General features: G+C 35.7%; 1 protein-coding gene across 1 annotated transcript in view; it reads left to right on the forward strand.

The window, feature by feature from the left end:
* TTC29 (tetratricopeptide repeat domain 29) overlaps positions 1-23,150 on the forward strand; it is a 148,514-nt gene that overhangs the window by 4,762 nt on the left and 120,602 nt on the right. Inside the window, exons 3-5 of the mRNA XM_015568061.1 lie at positions 2,992-3,089; positions 5,415-5,498; positions 21,521-21,744. Coding sequence (XP_015423547.1) covers positions 2,998-3,089; positions 5,415-5,498; positions 21,521-21,744 — 400 coding nt within the window. The 5' untranslated portion in view covers positions 2,992-2,997. The remainder of the gene's footprint in view (positions 1-2,991; positions 3,090-5,414; positions 5,499-21,520; positions 21,745-23,150) is intronic.

Here is a 23,150-nt window from a genome sequence, read left to right on the forward strand (position 1 = left end):
TCTATCTGCGACACGGCACCAGAGTTAAGTTAGGGTTTTTCAAAATGCTGACACGCCGAGCTCAAAAGGTTCATTTAATAAGTTCTGGTTATGCAGTAACTCACGATGAGCAAATGCCATCATGCTCTATGACATTTGCATCGGATTTCATTAGTTGTTTATATTTCCTAGCAAAGTAATCTAACCCCAGGAAACATTAAAAAGGACAATTCTTTTATCCCATACTTGTAGCCCAACTTGGGGAGAGGGTGCTGATACATATCTTGATGGGATATATTGGCTGGATCAGAGCTTCTGGGGACTGGTCCCACTGTTTGTAAGTAGCCTTGTCTTCCTAGTATTTAGAGAAATTACAAGTACTGTTTTCTCATTTTAAAGCACAATTATGCATTCATCACCCCTGCACCAATGCCCTTATTATGCAAAGTGGGGCTCTCAGAAGAGTCTTGATTCATAGAGGATGGAATGCCCAGACTGAAGCAAGAACAGTCTCTGTTTTCTCCTCTCCTTTTCAAAATCCACTAGGGAGAAACAAGTCAGGGTTAAGAAACTGAGAAGGTCCAGATTTGCTCTGTAACATTAGAGGACTCTGCACATGGCGTCTCACAGTTTCTGTGAAATAGGCTCCTGGGAGGTGGGTTTGGGAGCCTTTGGTATCCCTTCAAAACTGTACGTGGGGTCCAGGCCTGTGTTGGTCATAATTTGTCACCACAAGTTCTGCAAAGGTTGCCATTTAATAAGTTCTGGTTATGCAATAACTCAACTAATTAATGCAACACCTAATCAGAGAAATAGATTTTTTTCAAATTACAAAAGAATTAAGTCACTATATTATGAAGTTATAAAGTATAATACAATGTTTCTAATGTTTGCTATAGATCTTCTATATATTGTGTTTTTTGTGTATTGTCTGTTTTCCCCCCACATCCACCCCTATTATGTAAATTCACAAAGTCAGAGACCTTTGTCTTTTTGTTCACTGTTGTATCTTCAACACCTAGAATAGTATCTAGCACCAAGTAGTACCTTAATTGTTGAATATATTCAAGGTCTAGACTGATGATGATTTACCCTATGTCACAAAGGTAGTAAATCCTGGAGGTAAATAATGTAAAAACCAAAAACAAGCCTTCCTGTTGCTTGGTGGGGCTCATGGTAGAGGTCAAAGCTGATGGGCATAGTGGTGGTGGAATCAAGAAGCTCTGGCTTTGGGGTGCCTTTCTATTTAACAGTAGAAGTGTGGGTTCTTTGGCACCTGAAAGCCCTCACAGCATGTGACCATTTCATCAGTCTATGTCCACTGACATTGTTTCCACACTTCCTCCTCTTTGGAGTAAGGTTTAGATAACTTGGTTTGTTTGGTTGGTTTTTCTAAAATATATTTTATTGATTTTTTACAGAGAGGAAGGGAGAGGGATAGTTAGAAACATCGATGAGGGAGAAACATCGATCAGCTGCCTCCTGCACACTCCCTACTGGGGATGTGCCCACAACCAAGGTACATGCCCTTGACCAGAATTGAACCTAGACCCTTGAGTCCACAGGCTGACGCTCTATCCACTGAGCCAAACCAGTCAGGGCTAGATAACTTGGTTTTATAGACTCACTTTTTTTAAACATTTTTAAAAAATATATTTTATTGATTTTTTGCAGAGAGGAAGGGATAGGAATAGAGAGTTAGAAGCATCGATGAGAGAGAAACATCCATCAGCCGCCTCCTACACACCCCCTACTGGGGATGTGCCCGAAACTAAGGTACATGCCCTTGACCAGAATCGAACCTGGGACCCTTCAGTCCGCAGGCCGATGCTCTATACACTGAGCCAAACCGGCTACGGCCTCACTTTTATTATTATCACTCATCTTCTCCACTGTGACTAATTGCATTTCCCAAAGATGGCCCCAATAATATCGTTCATCTCACATTCTTTCTGTCAATGTGACTTTGATGCTCTCTCATCAACTGGGGGGTCTATATTCACTAGCTTTGAATTCACAACTCGGGGGCCTATTATTACAGCAGAAGTGATGCTATGTAACTCCCAAGGACAGGCCCTAAAAGGGGAACAGCTTCCACCTGGCTTTTCTTAGGGATACTTGCCTTTGGACCCCTAAGCTTCCAAGTAATAAGTCTAGGTTCGCCATGCTGTGAGGAAGCTCAAGCCATATGGAAAGGCCACTTGTACATATTCTGCCAGAGACCCCAGTTGATCTGGCATCAACTATCAGATATAGGAGTAAAGACACATACAGATGCTTTCTGCTTCCCCTCATTGAGTTACCCCCAACTTTTAAGTCTTCCCAGCAGAGGTCCCTGCCGTTGTGCAGTAGTGAAAAGCCAATCCATTGTGCCTTATCCTAATTCTTGACCACAAAAAATGTGAAAGATAATAAAATGATTATTGTTTGAATTAATCTTTTTTAAAACCACTGTGTTTCGAAGTGATTTGTTACACTGTTTTCTTTGTGTGTCTCTCATGACAGCTGTCTCAATGTTGAGAATTATTCTTGGCATCTGTCCTTTCTAAGGGAAAGCCTTTATTTGTGAATGATAAAGTTTTTTAGAAAATAGAAAAATATGAGCAATTTTCAATTATTGATCATAGCAGGCAAGCAAAGCATGAACATTTGAAATTCGTAGCTGCCCTAAAAATCTTTACTTTTTAATTGCAATCATTTCTCTTATACCAACACTCCTGATTGACTGAATTTTCAACTCATTAATCAGATTTTCTCCTTCATGGTAGAGAGGCAGCAAGTAATAAATTGGCCACAAGGCATCTAGTAGAGGAAAATAATGAGAGAAGTAACCTGTGGAATTCACTCACTGAGTATCTGCCCCTATAATGAATAACAGAGCTGTAGCTCTGTGTACACCCAGGCATTCTCAGCTCAGATGATAGGCTGTGGATCTAACAATATTCTTTGAAAGATTTATTCTTTAAAATACCTTTTCTGTGTGTGTGTGTGTATGTGTGTGTTTATTTGTAGTCTGGAATGACGACCCTACCCCCACTGCCCATGTCACGCCCCAAGCTTACAGCCTTAGCCAGAGAGAAGCTGCCATGCTCCCCCAGAACAACGCCACGGTACGTGACCTTGGTTTTCATTTCTCTTCCTACAGAATAAACTCCTTCCTGTAAGAATGCCAATAACATGTCTCAGAAAACAAGGTGTTTACAGACAAAAGTATATTGTTATATTTAGAGTATTCAAATGTGTGGTGTTAAAAGAATTGATGGACTCCACTTAAATATTAAGAATATATTTATTTAACAAGCTAGTGCTCATTTGATAATTTTATTTCATACTAGAAGCCCCGTGCATGGATTCGTGCACCAGTGGGGTCCCTCAGCCTGGCCTGTACCCTCTGTAATCCAGGATCCCTCAGAGGATGTTGGCGAGCCAGTTTCAGCCTGATCCCTGCAGGCCAGACCAAGGGCCCCCCACCGGTGCACAAATTTATGCACCGGGCCAGTTTTGGCCCAATCCCCGCAGGCCAGGCCAAGGGACCCCGCTCGTGCACAAATCCGTGCACGGGGCCTCTAGTATGCATATAAAATCTTTGGCTAATCTCTTTCCGCTCTACCCCTCCCCGCTTCCCTCTGAGATTCATCATTCTGTTCCATGTTTCCATGCCTGTGCATTGAGCGTCTGCCCCTTGGTGGTCAGTGTGCATCATAGCTATCAGTCAAATGGTCGAACGGTCACTTAGGCTTTTAGATAGATAGATAGATAGATAGATAGATAGATAGATAGATAGATTCCCATTATATCATAGTTCCTATAAAGCTTTGAAAATACATTTTTTTAAAAAAAAATGTGGATGGAGAACAAAATGCAGAAGCTTTAGGAATGAATAGTATCTGGCTTCCAATCCACAAGGTCCTGAATGCTGATTTCTGCTTTGGGGGAAGGAAGACACAGTCTTACTACTAAGGTAGATTGGCAGGCACGATTTAGCTCCTGAAATGACCATGGGGCCTGCAAACACACCATCTAACTGCTGCTGCCAGTGAGGGGCTGCAGAACCCCAGAGTGGTAGCCCAGAAACTGCAGGACAGAGAACTTGATGTATTTTGTCGTAATTATGAATATTAACTAATATTGCATTGTTTGGTAATGGCATTTATAATTGTATCGATGTTTAATAATGCACATACTCTTTATCAATATAAATAATTTGCATATCTTGGTCTGATTATTTTCTTTACATACATGCTTTTCAATTCCTGCCAAGCATAATGATCAAAGACAGTATTATGAGACTACTTTGTTCTGAAAAACATCATACCTCATTTTAAGTATTTCTGGGAAAGACCAAAGCCCCTGGACCAAATAAATACATTTAGCTAGACTACATAAAAAACACTTTTATAATAGAAAATCAAATTTTCTTTTCAAATTTTTCAAAAAATAATTTTTATAAATACATAATTCCAGGATATATATTATTGTGGTATAACTGGTATATTATATTACAGATACATATGTACATATACTAGTATGTATATTTTACTTTTGAGCAATGTGAAATATTAACACAGCCTGAAAAAGATTCTTCTTATTCTTGTTTTTAATTATTGAGATTACATTTCCTTTACAATATGAGTAAAAATTTAGCCAATCTCACATCTTTAAAATAAGATGGATTTTCAAAGAAAACTTTTTCTTGTATTTGTATTGAATAAAAACATTTTTTATTCTAACCATTTAAAGCAGAGTTTTGTATCAACATTCTCCATTACTTCCGAATAAAAACAGATAATTGTTCAGTTCCATACTCCCATGCTTATAAACTATTAATAATATGCTTATATTTAAAGGTTCAAGGAGTGTAAAGAATAAAACACTATACATGTAATATATTTCTCAGTAAAGTGTTCTTAAAATCACTATGAACTTTTAATAATCATTTGAGTTTTATCTATGACTTAAAAAAACACTCAAGCAGCATTTCATTAGCATTTCATTAACAAATTAGCAAATTTGTTAATGTTTGGAACAAATAAATGTTACACATTTGTATCCAATAGGTAGTCTTAGTTCAAGATTCTGTGCCAAACAGAATATGACTTCGTGAAAGTTATTCTGTGAAACAGCATGAGTAAAATGGAAGATCTCCTCAGTTTTGAGTAAAAAAATTCCATTACTTAAAAAATGCAGATTATTTTAATGTGTTTGGTTTTTATTTGTTTACACACTGCGTTTAATATTCTGCCCTGCCTCTTTCATATGAGAAAATGAAAATTTAGAAATTATCAATCAATAACCTAACTCCACAGCTACTACAGAACATTTATTATATATGGTTTTATGCCCTGAATATTTGTGTTCTCCTGGTGGCATTTTATGTTTGGTAGCTTTTCTACTCGATAAGGCAGTGCTTTATTATTTATTTCCATTTCATTTAGGTCTGAGTTGATCAAAGAAAAAGATGACATAGATCATTATCTGGAGGTGAAGTTCAAAGGATTGTCAAAAGAGGAGGTTGCTGCGTAAGTATAACCTCTTAAAGGCACTTTAATATAAAGTTTGTTTCTTTTGTCTTGATTCCTTATTGAAATTTCAGTTTTCCTGTGCAGTACACCTTTTCATTGGAACTTGACGTTTAAAAATTAAAGCTCATATTAAATAGTGATAAGTCATGTCTATTGATCTTACACATATCAAAGTCTTTAATTTTATGGCTCTCAAAATTCTCATATTTACCAAGCTATTATACTGTCACATTTGTAATATTTTAGTTAAATCTGTGCCGTTAATTGCTTATTAACCTCCATTTTAAGGTGTGTTGCCTCCATGTGGGTGAAAAAAAGCTTTAAGAGAAAGATTCATGTATCTTTTATTCCTAGTGATTAAAAAATAATTCTTACTAATGTGTTTCCTCCCCAACCCAGAACCCACAAAAGATTTAATGAATTATAGTTTATTGGTTAATTTTTAAATAATTCTAAGTTGTATGAATTTAGTTTTTAAATAAACAATGTAAACTTTGCCATTTTACCACTAGTTAGAAGCTAATTTATGTTGAGTGTAAAAACAATTTAAAAAATCCATGTAGGTTAGTGATAAGTAAATAGAAAAATAGCTGAACAGGTTTATATTTCTTACCTATAGACTTGGTGATTCTGTTATCAGATCTTTAGTTGTAAGCATTGAAAAATCAAACCTTGTAAATGCATGTGTATCTTGTAGAATTCATTCAATCATCCAATTAAAATATTTTATGAAGAAATACTTTAAAAATTATATTAGTATTGTCCAGGACTAATGAAAAAGTATTCCTAATCATATTTTTGATATAGAGTTTTATATAATCTAAAATTCTTAAGTTTCTTGATGCATTTCCTTTTATTAGATATTATTTTGCCAATCTGAATATGACAGAAATAGGGAATAGCTCATTCTGTCGGTAGATACTTTATTTTATGGAGTGACAAAATTTTACAGTAGCTGTAAGCACTTCTTCCTTGGAGCTCTACTAACAGCTATATGTAGTATCTGAGACCTTTTGTTAAATGTTCTTCTGATTGTTAATTTGTTAACTTCCCATGGTAGCCTGTTGGGTAAAACTAAAGGTCAATATTGTCTGATTACATACTTCTAAAAAGAAAAATACATATGAGTGACACTTGCATTCTGATTTAAATATAAGAACACCCAAACAGCTGTAAGTGGCTTAAGAATTTGGGCTTTAGTTTGGAATTAAACTTCTTCTTCTATAATTTAACAAGCTGCAAATCCATATATGTAAAATCTGCTAAGCTCTCAGTAGGTATTGAAGACAACTTTGATCTAAGACAATGCAAAATAGTCTATATTGATGTGTATTCTCTTAATAATATATTTTTTCACTAAGGAGATTACCAGATCGATTTTAAATTCAACAAGTAGCACTGGGTAAATTTCAGTCCTTAATATTGCATTTTTCTTAAAGCTCCCCATCTGACCTTCATTAAACAGCACCCTCTCTCATCTTCCAGCTTTCGTGTATTGCCGTTCCCTTGGCCTAGACTGTATTTTCCCTTTACCATGTCCTGGCTGACTGTTACTCATTCTTAAATGGCTCAACTATATTAGGTAACCTTGCTAGCCTAATACCTGTAATGAAACCTACTCTAAGATCTACAATACCCAGAATGCCTCCCATCATGGCACTTATAGCTTTGTATCGATATGGCTACTTTGTGTCCTCTCCTAGACGATCAGCTCCAGGAGGGCTGGAGCCATGGCTGCTCACGTGTGTCTTTAGTGCTCGTACCTGTCTCACAGGTTTTGAGCCAGGTACAAGGATATCAATGAGTGGTGAGCATTTGTCCCTTCATCGCCTTGCACATGTGCCCTGTCTAAAATGCCCTCCTCTTTCCCCACTGCTGTGTACTTGCTAAACTTTTTCTCTTCCAGCCTCTGCCTGCTTCTTGCTCTGTGAGGCCTCCTTTAGCTCCTCCTCACCCTCCTGCTAGAGTTCAGGGCTCCTGCTTGAGCTCTCTTTAGTAACCACTGACAATCATGTTTGTGTGGGGTTTTTCCTTCCTGATGAATGTTTAACAAACTGTAGAATGTGACCCATTAGTGGGTAGTGGTTATGACCCATCTGTTTGGGGATCATGACCAGGATTTAAAAAAATGAAAGGGAGGAGAGTAAAATAGAGCCTTAGAAAGGCATGCTCTGCACAGGGTGAGGCTGATATTGGGAGGGCGCTTAATGTAATGAAATAGAGTGCAGGTTCTACTACCAGACTCCCCAGACGCCAGCTTCACACTACTAGCACTGGCTGATTTTGGCTGAGCATTTAACCTTCCTGTGTCTCACTTTCCTCATCTGAAAAAAATAGGGTTAATAATGATAGGGCCTAGCTCATTCATAGTTATGAGGATTGAGTTGTTGTTTATTAAGAGATGGGAACATTTTGAGTAGTATTGGTCTTGAACTTTTGCTTCATAGACATGCATGAAGCAAATATATGTGCACATGTACTGAATGGCAATAGAAAAGTCTTTCTGACTGTGAATTGCCATAGGAAAGGACTCTGCTCTAGACTTAGAGTCCTTTGCAAGCAGGGATTGTTTTTCACTCTCCTTTTAAGACTCTTCTGACGTACACAAAATACCACTTTATTGCTTGCTTACTTGCTTTGTAGGAAGGATTGAAGAAATTTAAAGTTAACGTTTTATATTACACCGCTGTCAGATTATAAATAGAAAATAAAAGGCAAATGAAGGAGAAGTAGGTAAATATGCTTCCCACTAGAGTTAATATCGTTCCCCTGAGGAAACATTAAGTTTCACTCTGAACTCCTGGGCAGACTGGGCAAAAAGGGAGAGGTAATGGACTATGCATTTCTCATTACCTGAGGAAAGGAAACATATCAATTCTTCAAGAAAAACAAGCTTTTTTCCTGATAATAAATTCCAAAAGGAAGTTATCACATGACATCATATAAGGAAAATGGAGCAACATATAACTTTGCATACCTAATAAATAATAAAATGGATATTTTGCTTGTCATAAATATTATATCTCTTAGATAGGTTTTACTTCAAGCAAGATAGCAATGGGTAAGATATATTAAATGAATCCTGTAAGCTGGTCTGTTTTAAGTGATCCTTACAATAACCCTGTGAAGGCCTGAATTGCTGCCAGTTTCCCACATCCAGTGTCACTCTCTTTCTCTCTCTCTAAAATATCAATAAAAACATATTTTTTTAAAAAAACACCTAGAACTTCATTATCATAAACAAACATATATACTCTGATATTTGAGAATATAACACAATACAAAAGAAAGAAAAGGTGAACCAAAGAATACTCAGCCTGAGCTGAAACAAAGTTTCTATAGGGAAAAGAGACCTTTTAAAGATTTCCAGATTGTTTTTTACAGACATTGTAGAAAATCTTGTAAGATGCACCTGATGCTATGAAAGACTTTAAAGAAATGGAATTTTTTTTATTGTACAAAGATTTGTCTTTTTTTATAACCAGTTATTTTGTTTTATGGGTCAACTTTTTGGTTTTTATTTATTCATTATGGATTTACCTTTAATATTTTCTTCCCTGTACTTTATTTGACTTCATGTCATTGGTTATTTTCTTAGGATTTCTTTTCTAGCATCCTGAGTTGAAAGCTAGCTTCTTCACTTGTCCAAGTTGTTCTTGTTTTCTAGCAAATACATTTAAATTATAAATTTCCTTTTGAGTACCATGATGACTTCCTCTCCCAGAACCTGATATTTAGTTTTTATTCTCTCACTTCTAAATCTATGAAAATTTCCAAGATGGTTTCCTCTTTAGGCAATGAATAGTTTAGAAATATATTTGTAAATTTTTAGGTAAATAATTTTTTCTCATCTTTTTTTTTTTTTAATGAGAGGATTCAGGATTGTGAAGTGAATTTATTTTTGTGCTCAGTAAATGAACCCTATATGATATCAGTTAATGAAATTTCTAGTGCATCCAGTACATGGTCAATTTTTATAAATATTTCTTGTACTTTTGAAAAATATGTATTTTCAATTTATTTGGTAGACAATTCTATCAGAATCTAATAATTAGATTGAGCCTGTTATTTTAGTCAAGCTTAACAGTTGTTATTCAAAACTGCCTTTGAAATATATATTTTTTCCTCACAGATACACTTTTTATTGAATTTTAGAGAAAGGAAAGGAAAGAAATGTAGAGAAACATCAATGTAAACCCTCCACCTTTCAGTGCATGGGACGATGCTCCAACCAACTGAGTCACACTGGCCAGGGCTACATAAAACTTTTTAACCTCTACTTTATTTGTAATCTTCGGGGCTGGGGAGAGGCATTAAAATAAATTTCTTCTTTTTCTGAAATGTTTATAAATCTTGAATCTATGTTATTAGATGTATTGTTTCCTAATTGCTATATTTTCAGAAAATTAATCTATTTATGAATCACTGAATGTGTATGCCCTTTAATTTTTTATGACTTCTTTTTTGCTTTATGTTAATCAAGGTATACAAACTCTCTTTTTGTTGGCATTTTCACTATTATATGAAAATACAGAAGAAACAAATGACATGTTCTCTGTCTCAAGGAAGTTATAATCCCTAATATATCTATTTTTACTATTTCCTAAACATTTAAATTCAAAGCTCTTTTATTTTCTCACCTCACAAATACTTCCTTTAGTTCTTACAATATTCTTATTCTTATACATATTTGATTTTATATACCTTGTGCTCTCAGTTATAAGTAAGAACTTTCTGAATGTTTGAGATAGCTACAATAAAATTAATACAACATTCAGGAAAAGAAGATACTATTTGCAAGTATTGTCTAACCAAAGCTTCAAAAATGATTGATTTATTTCTTGGTTTTATTTTAGTTTTTACTAAATGGAAAGCAAAATGTATGTTCTGGAAGTTTGATCACTATGTACACATGGCCTGTGAGGAATCCTGGCCCAGCTCTTCCTATGTGCAGTACAGCCCTCCTTTGTTATGGTAATTAAAGAGCAGACATTACAAAAGGTTTCTTCACAAAGCTTACAATTTGGTAGTTATCTTTTAAGCATTCAAGTTTGAAAGGGGAAAAATGTATGCTTAAAGTATTTTTGATACGGGGAAAATTAAAATGTTTCGTGAAAAGATGAGTATTCCACGGTAGAAACTTAAAAACTCAAATAAATGAGGTCACCTGCTGCCCTAAAATAACCAGAACTTGACATTTCTCTTCAGTTAAATTTACTGCAGATTTCTTATCCAAGAAATAGAAAAGGACAGAGCTGGAATGAGCCTAAAAATTATTTGATTTAGTTTTTAATTTATTCTATCCAAAAAAGTCAAAAGAGTCTAGTTAACAGAATACCAATGGGTAGTTTGTAATGATCAGTTTATAAAGATTTTTTTTTTCTTATGACAGAAGAAATGTCATAATGAAGAACTGTAACTGCAGTTTTGTTACTTTTACACTGTGGTTCATTATGTTGCTGAATAGAGCATGAATAGTATTTTGTTTTCATTTTTAATTTACATGATTTTTCCCTTTGAATTTAAACCAGTATTGTTTTTCTTAGGTACTTCTCATGTTTATAGCCCATGCACGCTATTTTTTGCCATTATTTAAGTATTATAGTATCATAATATTGTAAGGAAATATGTTTGAAAGGAGCAAAATTAAAATGTATGTGGTAAAGTTATAGGTGTAAAGAATTGATCAGTTTACTTTTACCAAAGAAACCTCTTCTTACAGTTGTTTAATGTGAAAGGCTTTTCTTGAAAAGGTTAAGAAAGTTCTAATCAACTTTTGTACATTATGTAGAACTTCATTTTCTAAACTCTGCAAAAGAAAGTTTCATATTTAATGGGAAATCATGAATTATTCCATTTATTATCTACTTCCTCCTTTCAAAGACACGATCTGGATAAAAGGCGGGGTGAATAATTTCAAAAAAATACAATACATTTTTAATGGGAAGGTGCAAACTACAGATTCTCATGACTATTAGCAAGTGTAGAGGAAACAGAATTTTACTTGCAAAACTCGTCAAACTCTTGGAAATATAAAATGTATGACATACTTTAGTAAAAGAAGAGCACAGTGAGCTGAAGTTTTCTTTTTAATGCAACTTGTTGTTTTTACAAAGTTTTAACTTTATATTCTCCAGCCTTACATTTTTATTAAAAGTTTGATGTTTCACTCAATTTATATGGAAACTTGATAGTTCTTTTATTTATAAAGATATGTAGATGAAGAACTGAAAGAAAAATTTAAATATCTTTTGAGAGGAATTGTTTTAAAAGAATTCAAAAAATTTGGAGAGCAATCACAGAATTATGTTTTAAAAAACAATGATATATTATATGGAGTTTTATCTTAATTAAAAATTATAAATAGTAATTTAAACAAAAATATGGGAGTGATAAGCTAATGTAATCATGTTTACGTGTGTGTGAAGTCCATTGTTCATAGTGATGTAGTATGAAGCTTATATTTTGTTTTTCTCCTTCTTTATGGTTCATTTTCATTATATTAGGATGCAGAACATAACAGAATTGTTATTCAGATTTTTTAATAATTATAACTCAATCCAAAAACTAAGATGATTTGCTAAAAATCTTTATTTTTTAGCTTATGATTAATTGGTTAAGTCACAATATAACCAATTTAATACAATTGTTATATAACTGTTTTCCTATGGTGGAAAGTCATAGTGTAAATTTAAAAACAGCAACACCAACAACAATACTAGTAAATACGGTTGCCTCATTTAGCCAAAGTTGTCTGGACTCAATTGAGGTACTTCTGGCTTGAAAATACTTGCGCTGAAAATTCTTTTTAAACAATGACATTCATTTTATACCTTTCCATGTATGATCTTTGTCTTAAAACATGTTTTGTAAAAAAAATAAAATAAAATAAATAACTTCCCCAGGGAGTTTGCAAATAATAAGAGTATTTATAAAGATTTTATTTGTAATTAACCTCATACAGAGTATTCTTCCAGTGCTTTTTCACTAAATTTCTAAAGAAAGATTTTTAAAAAATGTGGTTAAGTTTAGTAAAGATTTTTCGGTAACAAAAACATGTGGAAGCCGTGGGTAGATATTTTGGTAACACTGTATATTGACTGATGAAAAGTTTATTCATTTCTGATTGATTACAATCGCTGTACTTCAAATATTTGATTGAATGAGAATCACTTGAGTAAATCATTTTCAACAGGGTATGTACCTGAAAAAATGCCTTTATGTTACAAGAATTATTTAAAGCTATTAAAAGGATTGTAGTCTGTCCACTAAATAACCATGACTTTCCTGTGATACCAGGTAACAACCACCAGCAAAATTTCTATTAGACTGATTAACATTTATTATCTCACAAAAAGTATTGCCTTTTTGCTAAATATCAGTTTAACATATTGAATCTGTCCTTGTTTCATTCTACATGAATATCCTGTATATTCTAAAATAAATCACCCATATTGAAGTGAATTCTTATTGTGCTATTGAGAGAATTCTTTGCTACTCAAAGTTTTTAATATTTTATTTTTGTTGAAATACTTATATTAGTAACAGTCCAATTTACATAATACGATGAGCTAAACTTCCTTAGTTATTATTGTTGTTATTATTTTTATTACTAGATTTTTTAAAAACAAATTAAAGGTTGATTTGGATTAAATAGTGTTTTTCAAATAGCATTTTTTAGTTGGTATATATACTTTTAAAATGTTGAAAGTCTGTGCTTTCTAACTTTGATTATCAAGAGATACAAATATGTATTTTCAAAAAATATAAAGCAAAACGTATATGTAACAATTTCCTCTAAAGACTCAAATTAGTAAACTTCTAATTGTTTAGAAAAATCACAAAACCTCTTGTGGGGTGGATTTTATTTATTTATTTTTAAGTTATCAATAAATCCAGCTATCTAAAATAAATCTTAATCTAAACTGAAACCAAAATCCTGCTGTATTACCAGTTATTAATGTTCTGATTGCTGATAACATTTTTATGTTGGTTAGTTTTTTCAGTTGATTATTTATTTGGACAGTGATTCTAATAAATTTTCAGGAGCAGTATAAACTAATACATATATGCATTAGTGGTGTTTTGCTTTTATTATTTATTTTGGAATGAAGCTAAAATGTTACATATGTCAATCTTTATTAGGAGGATGTTTAGATTAAATTATAGCAGTATATGAAGTATATTATGATAAGAAAATATGATTAAAATTTCACAAAGAAAATCAAGATTATTATAATGGCTATGATGTTAAAACTCCTATTATATGATTAATCATAGCTCCAATAATATCAGTATGAGTTATTTTGTTTATTAAAAAAATTAAGCTTCAGTGATCATATTATGTTCATTATATCTTCATTTTTCTTTAAGGTTGTTCTGCTAAAATGTTTAGGAGAAATTAATAACAATGTTCATTTTAATAATTAAATCTAATTGTAATGACTAATTATTGGAAAGGATAGATTCTTTGGTCCCAAGTATAACAAATTCTATTTTTTGAGATATTAACTTCTAAATAGTTAAGTAATATAGAAAATAAGTAGTTATCAGGTTATTTATGACTTGTGGATATACTGAGATGCAAAGTGTCTTTGTTTTAGAGAAATTATAATTTTAAAGGGGGTTTTGTATATATTTAATTTGGATTAACAAAATGCCTCACTAAGTGTGTGAATGTTTATCTCTAAAATATATTTCTAGTTTTTCCAAACATGAGCATTGAATGGTTTGAAAACTTCATCTCTGAGATGCCATCTGCCCTATTTACATTTTTAAGAGTTGAGTATTTGTTAACTGATCTCATAGACAGTTACATGTTTTGCTGTTACCAGATGGATGAGATAGAATACCATGCATAACTTTACATTTATCTTCTTTGAGTGCCACCTTATTTGCATATCAATTAAAATAATATCTGTATTAAGATGGATAATGAAAGTTATCAAATTTACATGAAGTGACTGCAGTTTGCTGAATTTCCAGTAGATGCCCCCAGAGACCAGTCAACTCATTGGAAATTCTTTAAATTTGAAAAGAGACTTTTTTATATTGAAACTTTTTTTTCTTGCTATATTTTGAAGTACCTGGAAAATAATTAAAGGTCACAAAAAGCTCAACTTTCCAATAGTTATTACACAAAAATATGTATGCGTGATGGTAGTGTGATTCTTAATCAGCATTAATCAACACTATTACTAATCATTGTTAAAAAACAAATGTGTAAAATTAAGAAAAATGCTTTTAGTTTTCATTGTGAAATCATTCTATATGCTTTTATAGTTAAGTCATTTCAAACGGTGCTAATTTTTTTTCTATCTGATTTCTCTTAATATGCTGAAAAATGCTGTATCTTTGCTTTAGCTTTTTTGGAGGAAATTGTCCTTTTCATGAAAAACTATAAAACATAACCAAATAATTTATGTGATTGTTATCAGTGTGTGTGTGTGTAAAATATATATTCCCCGTTCTAATTATACGTAATATCTACCCACACTGAAAAGTATGGCTAAGAATAGTGACTCACTTTATTCCATGGAAATTATATTAACTGAAGCTATTTAAGTATTAATTTAAGAGTCAATGTAATTATCCCGTAGGTGATTCCAATAACATTTATCCCTACAATATGAATGTAAAACTCTTATAACTGACACAAAGATAACCCACTAGTGACTTATAAATATTAACTTAATGGAATAAAAGTATTAGCCTGACTTTTGATTAGATATTACATATCTTTTGAGTTTATCTTTGTCAGATTAAATAAAAATTTTATGATCTTTTTAAAGTATGGTTTTTTTTATTGAATTGCTTTTGAAATATTTTACTGAATGTGAAGTTTCACCTTGATACAGTATTTCAGTTTATAGTATAAAGAATATATGTTAAATCTATTAATTCTATAATAGAATAGTTGATAATGCATTTTGATTTTGAAAGTCTGCAAGTAAGACAGAATAAAATAAGCTGTCACATCTACTCATTCCCTTCATTCATGTGTTCATTTTTGTAGAAGTGTGTGCTTTTCATCCTTTTATGTGTTTGTCTCCTTCGGTGTTTTCCCTGTTAGACTTTACGCCCTTGAGTGGTGATCACATTATTCAATTGGCTTTGCATGGATGCCGTTGGTTGTCTGCTCCCTCGTTTTAAGGACAGGGATTCTCTGGGAGAGTCACAAAATGACGCCTGTCATTGCCCCCAGTTTAGCAGGGATCCAAACAACAAATTGAAATTACATTGTAACTGTCTGGTTATGTCAAATTCCTAAACAATCAATGCAAATAAACAGAAAGTTGTGCAGAAGGAGGAGGAGAAGAAATATCAACAATATTTGATATAGTAGGTAGCCATGTGGTAAAGTAAAAAAAAAAAAAAATCAATATTTCCAGCCTGAGAAACCTGGGTGCGAATTCCAACACTGCCTCTATTAGTTTGAATTGCTTTGGCCGCAGTGATGGTGAACCTTTTGAGCTCGGCGTGTCAGCATTTTGAAAAACCCTAACTTAACTCTGGTGCCGTGTCACATATAGAAATTTTTTGATATTTGCAACCATAGTAAAACAAAGACATATATTTTTGATATTTATTTTATATATTTAAATGCCATTTAACAAGGAAAAATCAACCAAAAAAATGAGTTCGTGTGTCACCTCTGACACGCGTGTCATAGGTTCACCATCACTGGCTTTGGGCAAGTCACAACCACAGGTTTTTTTTTTGTTGTTGTTGTTGTTTTTGTTTTTACCTGTAAAAATAGAAGTAGTACTTTGTAGAGTTCCTGTGTGAGTTAGAAATAATGTCCACACAGTGTCTGACACACTTAGGTGCTCTATAAATGGTAGCTATTCAAAAATGGTTTCAGGCAGAGTTTAAAAATGATATAATATCTCCATGGCCTTTTAACAGAAAGCTCCCCATTCCCCAGCATCTCCACACATTCAGCTGCTGTGGAGGTATTTGAGATTGCTCAGTTTTACTTTCTGCCAGTCTACAGAATTTTTTAATTTTAGAATTTTTTAGGGAAATTTTGATGTAAATTCAGAATATTTACATATAATCTCTATTGAATAATGCCTTCGACTAGTAGTAATATAGTCCATGTTAAATGCATGGCTGCTTAATTCTTTAAACCCATTCTTCCCCAGGGCACCCCTTAGCCTAGGGCAGCCTCAGGTATCTGCAGTGGCAAAGATCTTCCTTAGGCCAGTGATCCAGAGATGTCCAGCACACCCACAGCTATCGCAACTTCTGCTTCCATGGGTGGCCTGCTTTCTGTCAGGACAACTCTTCCCAAATTCCACATGATCAAATCTCCCCATAAGTTTTTCCAGAATTCTCAATTTTCAGTACAGTGACTTCAGGTCAAGGAAATTTTTCTTCTCCTGATATTTAGAAAGGACATATTTTAATTTAAACTAATATTTGTTTTAATATGTAAATGAAACCAGAGACTAATCACTTCATGTCCAAGTGAAATAAATAATGAATTTGCATTCCATTTATATTTATATTTGTATTTTTTAAAAATTCCTTTCCATAAAGTGAGTGAACCTTGGCTGTGGTTGTCTGTTATGAAATTTAAAACCTGAGAAGTCCAAATATAATATAATGGTGGAAATTAACATATATTTTTATTTTCAGATACCCAGCCAGTTTGTTGTAATAAATGAAAAATTTTGCAGGTAAAAGAAATTATTTACATTAAGTATAATAATAAAAGCATAATATGCTAATTAGACCAGATGTCCTTCCGGATGTGATTCTGGATGTCCTTCCGGAAGAAGCCAGGGCTGGAGGGAAGTCCGGGTTCCGGGTGCCAGAGGGAAACCGGTGCCAACAGGCAGGGGAAGGAAAACCTACTCTTGCACGAATTTTGTGCATCCGGCCTCTAGTAAAGTATAAATAAGAACCTATTTAGCAAATCACTATAATTGCTCTTTTTTGCTCTCAAATATTAGTAATAAGACTTAAAGAATGACACATATGTGTGTATACACACACACATATAAAATAGAGATATTAGAATAGTAACATGTATTCTGAAATACTATTCTATTTGAAATGTCTTTTGCAAAGATTGGGCTATTTTAAAAATGTACTTGAAATTTTAAAAATTGCTTTTAGTTACATGTTGTGGATATTTTGAGGTTGAAAGATGTCTTGGAAACAAGTTTAGTCCAGTCCCTTCTGAATCAGTTCCGTGTTCTTTGGTCAGAGTCAGCAGAAACTGATTCTGACTAAATAAAGTGGAAATGATTTTATGGGCAGGATATTGGGTAACTTGCTGAATTTAAGGGGGAACTGGCTCCAAAGAAAAGAGCAAGACCTGGCACCCTTGAATCTTGAATGGGTCTAGGTAGCAAGACCTACTAGAGACTCCCGTTGGGATGTTGCTGCCAGGTGGTTTGAGCTCCAACAACCTTCTACACTTTTGTGTTTCTTACCTCAACTTTCAAAATCCTGGGAGAAGGGGCAGTGGCTTAATTGGAGTCACTGACCCACTTGTGCCCAGGGAGTCTTTGAAATCAGGTCCATCCGAGAGGACACACAACGTGGGACCGGCCATTTCCAAAGTACTTTGCAATCTGGGAGGACCCAGTCCAACCCAGGCAGCCTCGCCTTCCAGGGCAGGGAAATGGACCAGAGGGTGCTTTTCTGCATCTCTGTCCCAGGTGAGATTAGAACTGGGATGGCCTCATCTAGTGGTTATATTTATTGTTTAAAATGAATAGTCTAATTTGGGTTCATTTAGACTATTCTTCATTTCTGCTCCGGAATGCACTCCTCACTCACAGGAAAACATGCTCGCAGCTCAGGCATCGACCTACATTTAGCGCCAGTGCTTGTGTGAAGCCTGGTTGGATTTCCGGGCCCTTATCCTCTCAGTCCTCCGCTGCCACCCCAAAACTCTCTTTGAGGTTACCCCTTGGGTAGCCTTTTAGGCTCCTCAATCTCAAGTTATCTGAATCCAAATTCATTACCTTTCCCCCAAACTGTTCATCCTTTTGGGTTCCCCTCTTCAGCAAATTAGCAATTACCCCCTCCAAAAACCTGATGTTATCCTTGCTCCTCTTGTTCCATCACCCCCAACACTCACTCATGAATCAAGTAATCAATATTTTTCTCTCCTAACTATGTGTTGAATCCACCTGGTTCTATTTACTCTCTCAGTTCCCTCAGTTCCATTGTATGACATTCAAATTAAACTGGGCAGCCGGCCCAGCTTTATCCGGCATCCCTGAGCACCGGGGTTTGTCAGCGTTCACTTCCAGATCTTGATCTAGGACCTGTGATAGACACTGACTTTGCCTATCTGTATCCGTTTCTCCCTTCTTCTTTGCCAACATAACTGCAGTTTCGTTTAGGGTAGCAAGGTGCCCTAGAACAGGCAGCACCTTTGTTTTTCTAGTCTCCTTGTAGCAAGGATGGCCGTGGGACAGGGTTCTGGCCAGTGGCACCAAAGTGGACATCTGTTAGTAGCTGCAGAACTGTTTCTGTTTTCCCCAATAATAGGGATAGACACCGCTGGTGCCATCCCATCCTCCCCTTTTTTGTGGCCTTGAAGGTGGAAATGATCACTGGGAGCTGGAGAAGCCCTCCAGTGACCAGCAGGGGACAAGCATGAAGGAAAGGTTAAAATAAGGTTCAAGGCCTGAGCCTTGAACTTGCCAGCCACTGCACCAAGGCCAGTAGCAGCCTACCTTTAGGCATCTTGTTCTGTGAGAAATATAAACCTCTCATTTTGAAGGCAATGTGAGGCCGAGTTTTCTCTCTTGTAGTTGAATGTTTCCCTAACCTGTGGGGTTCGATACACATGTCCATCTCTGATGCACGCGATCCATCCTTTTCCATCAGCTCTGCAAATATACTGACCCGACTCCCTCCATCCCTCCTCAGTGCTTCTTATTCTCAGAGTCGTAGCTGTGTCCTCATCGGGCCCCAGTGGGCAGTCCGCACAACAGCCTTTCGCACTCATCCCCTTCCTATGGCATTGTGGGAGGGGAGGAGCGGACATGGGCTTCCACAGCATCCCATTGCTTCTCCACACTCTCTCATGACTAGAAAGCAGGAACTCAAATGTTATTTCCTCCTGCCATGTAGGTATGGCATATATTAATATGCACACTTCACAGATGACAAGAAATGAGGTTGAGGGGGATTTCATAGACCTGGGTGTTCTGATCCAGACTTTGGGGGTTTTGACTAATTCTAGTCTATTTCCACTCCACGCTGAAGTTTTTATTGCAAGTAGTGTCACATCAAATCGGTTGTTCTAAATATTTTTCTTCCATTTATTAAAAAAGAGGAGTGTACTAACCGGTTTGGCTCAATGGATAGAGCGTCAGCCTGCAGACTGAAGGGTCCCAGGTTCAATTCCAGTCAAGGGCATGTACCTTGGTTGCAGGCACATCCCCAGTAGGGAGTGTGCAGGGGGCAGCTGGTCAATGTTTCTCTCTCATCGATGTTTCTAGCTCTCTATCCCTCTCCTTTTCTCTCTCTCTAAAAAATCAATAAAATATATAATAAATAAATAAATAAAAAGAGGAGTGCAAAATAGTTAATATAAAGCTATATCATTTGATCTCTAAATTCTTGTTTAGTGGAATAATAGCCACCCTATTTCCTGCATGGCAATTTGCATCTGAAATTATTTATTATTTGTTTGCTTATTTGTTGATTGTTTTCTCCCATGAGAATACAAACTTGCCCCAGGGCATTGAACCTAATTGGTCTAGAACAGTGCTTGGTGCTTAATAGGAAACTCAATAGCTATTTTTTGAATAAATAGAATATTTACTTGTTACTTTATCTCCTTGCATATGATTTATTATTAAGTTAGTAGTGAAATATTTATCTAACAAATTATAATGTAATCTTAACATAAGTAATTCAAAAATATATTTAGTAATACATTTCAATAAACATATTCTGCATGAATGAATGAATGAATGAATGAGTCTACATAACATACAGTGAAACCATTTACTCTGGACTGCATGCTTTGATATTAAAATATTTTACTTTTTTTGTTTTGCTCAGGTTATCTGTTGTTTTGTTTTGGTAAAAGTCTAGTATATCAAGTATTTTTGGATGTCATCAATTGCCATGGTCTGGAATGTTTGGTGCCCCAAATTCATATGTTGAAATCCTAATCCTAAAAGTGGTAGTAAATAGGGGTTTTGGGAAGTGCTCAGGTCATGGGTAGATCCCTCCTGAATGGGATTAGTACCTGATAAAAGAGGCGCCAGAGCAGCGGTTCTCAACCTGTGGGTCGCAACCCCTTTGGGGGTTGAACGACCCTTACAGGGGTCACCTAAGACCATCGGAAAACATATATATAATTACATATTGTTTTTGTGATTAATCACTATGCTTTAATTATGTTCAATTTGTAACAATGAAAATACATCCTGCATATCAGATATTTACATTACGATTCATAACAGTAGCAAAATTACAGTTATGAATTAGCAACAAAAATAATTTTATGGTTGAGGTTCACCACAACATGAGGAACTGTATTAAAGGGTGGCAGCATTAGGAAGGTTGAAAACCACTGTCCCAGAGAGATAGATCTCTAGCCCCTTCCACTATGTGAGGGCACAACACAGCTAGAAGGCACCAGCACAAACCACACTGACGCCTTGATCTCGAACTTCTAGCCTCCAGAACTGTGAGTGATAAATTTCTTTTGTAGATAAGCTGTTCAGTAATATTTTGTTACAGCAGCTCAGACAGACTAAGACATCAGTCAACTACCTAGCTTGTGTGTCCATATCAAAGGGAGCTCAGCTTTAGAATTGATATATTTATAATGTAATTTTATTAAAACTACTGAGTTTAGATAGCTCCTGGCATCTTTTGTTAAACTGAAGTTCTTCAGTGGTTAGTTTTCAGTGCTTTCACGGAGGAAAAAAAGGCAGCATGATTCAACCTTTCATTATTATAGGATAAAAACACTGCACAGACTTCAAGAATGAAAATAACATTTTGAGTGTTCTGATTCTCGCTCCCAGTTACCGGAACACATACAAGAAGAACATCTGTGTGGACATGCTGCGAGATGGGTATCACAAGTCCTTCACTGAGCTCTTCAGCCTGATGGAGAAGTGGGAAGCCCTGAGGGAGGCTGCGAGGGTCAGGTCCGTCTTCTGGTTGCAGAAACCCCTGGAGGAGCAGCCTGATAAGCTGGATCACTTCTACTACTACCTGACCAGGGCTGAGGTGGCTGAAAGGAAAAGTAAGTGCAGGGAGGATTACAAACTGTTTCTTGTATACTGATATACCTTGATGTGGAGATGGGGGAACAAGGAGAGATAAACCAAAGAACTCATATACTTACTAGAGGCCTGGTGCACAAATTTGTGCACTAGTAGGGTTCTTCGGCCTGGCTGGTGATCGGGGCTGATTGAGGCCATCTCACCAATCCCTACCAGGGCGATCGGGGCCAGCTGGCCACAGAGAGGGACCATGGGAGGTTGGCCACCACAGGAGGTTGGCTGTGGGAGCTCACAGACCACCAGGGGTAGCTCCTGCATTCAGCGTCTGCCTTCTAGTGGTCAATATGCATCATAGCAACTGGTTGACCAGTTGTTCATTGCAATGATCACTTAGGCTTTTATATATGTAGATATGCATAGCCCATAGATATGGGCCATAGGGTGGGGAAGCCCTAAGGAGATGGGTTGGGTCTAGATCAGGGGTGGGCAAACTTTTTGACTCGAGGGCCACAATGGGTTCTTAAACTGGACTGGAGGGCCGGAACAAAAGCATGGATGGAGTGTTTGTGTGAACTAATATAAATTCAAAGTAAACATCATTACATAAAAGGGCACGGTCTTTTTTTTTTTAAATTTTATTCATTTCAAATGGGCTGGATCCAGCCCGTGGGCTGTAGTTTGCCCACAGTTGGTCTAGATGGAGGGGAACAAAGGAGGGGGAAATGGGAGACATTGTAATACTCTCAACAATAAAAAATATACTAAAAAAATAAATTGTTTCATGTATGAATTTGAGACATTAAGACACCTTAGCACAGTTCAACCTAGTCAAATAAGCATCTTTATGGAATAAGTGCCAGAACCTTGAATCACAGGGCTGCCCCAGACACAGGGGTATTGTGGTACTGTCATTTCAAACCAGAGGAGACAAGGAATACCATCTCCACAACTTTCCGATGTATTAAAATCTTCTGTATCATTAAATATGAAACTTTCCAGACTTCTTCTTTATCTATGAACTGAATATTGACTTTCACTGAGGCGATACTTTCAAAGAGCATTAGAATTTGAAAATTAGTATACTGATTTTCTAGTATTTGATAATGGAACTTGAGGGTTTCATCAATAAATTCTATAGATTTCAATCAGAATTTTTACTAGTAAACTAGAGGCCCAGTGCACAAAAATTTGTGCACTTGGGGGTCCCCTCAGCCTGGCCTGTGCCCTCTCGCAGTCTGGGACCCCTCGGGGGATGACCACCTGCTGGCTTAGGCCTGCTTCCTGGGGGATTGGGCCTAAGATGGCAATCAGACATCCCTCTGGCAGCCCAGGAGCCCTCAGGGGATGTCCACTCACCAGCAGGGAGCAGGCATAAGCTGCAGTTGGACATCCTTAGCACTGCTGAGGAGGCGGGAGAGGCCTTCCC

Source organism: Myotis davidii, unplaced genomic scaffold, assembly GCF_000327345.1.
Source record: "Myotis davidii unplaced genomic scaffold, ASM32734v1 scaffold323, whole genome shotgun sequence".
In the NCBI taxonomy this organism is placed as follows: domain Eukaryota; kingdom Metazoa; phylum Chordata; class Mammalia; order Chiroptera; family Vespertilionidae; genus Myotis; species Myotis davidii.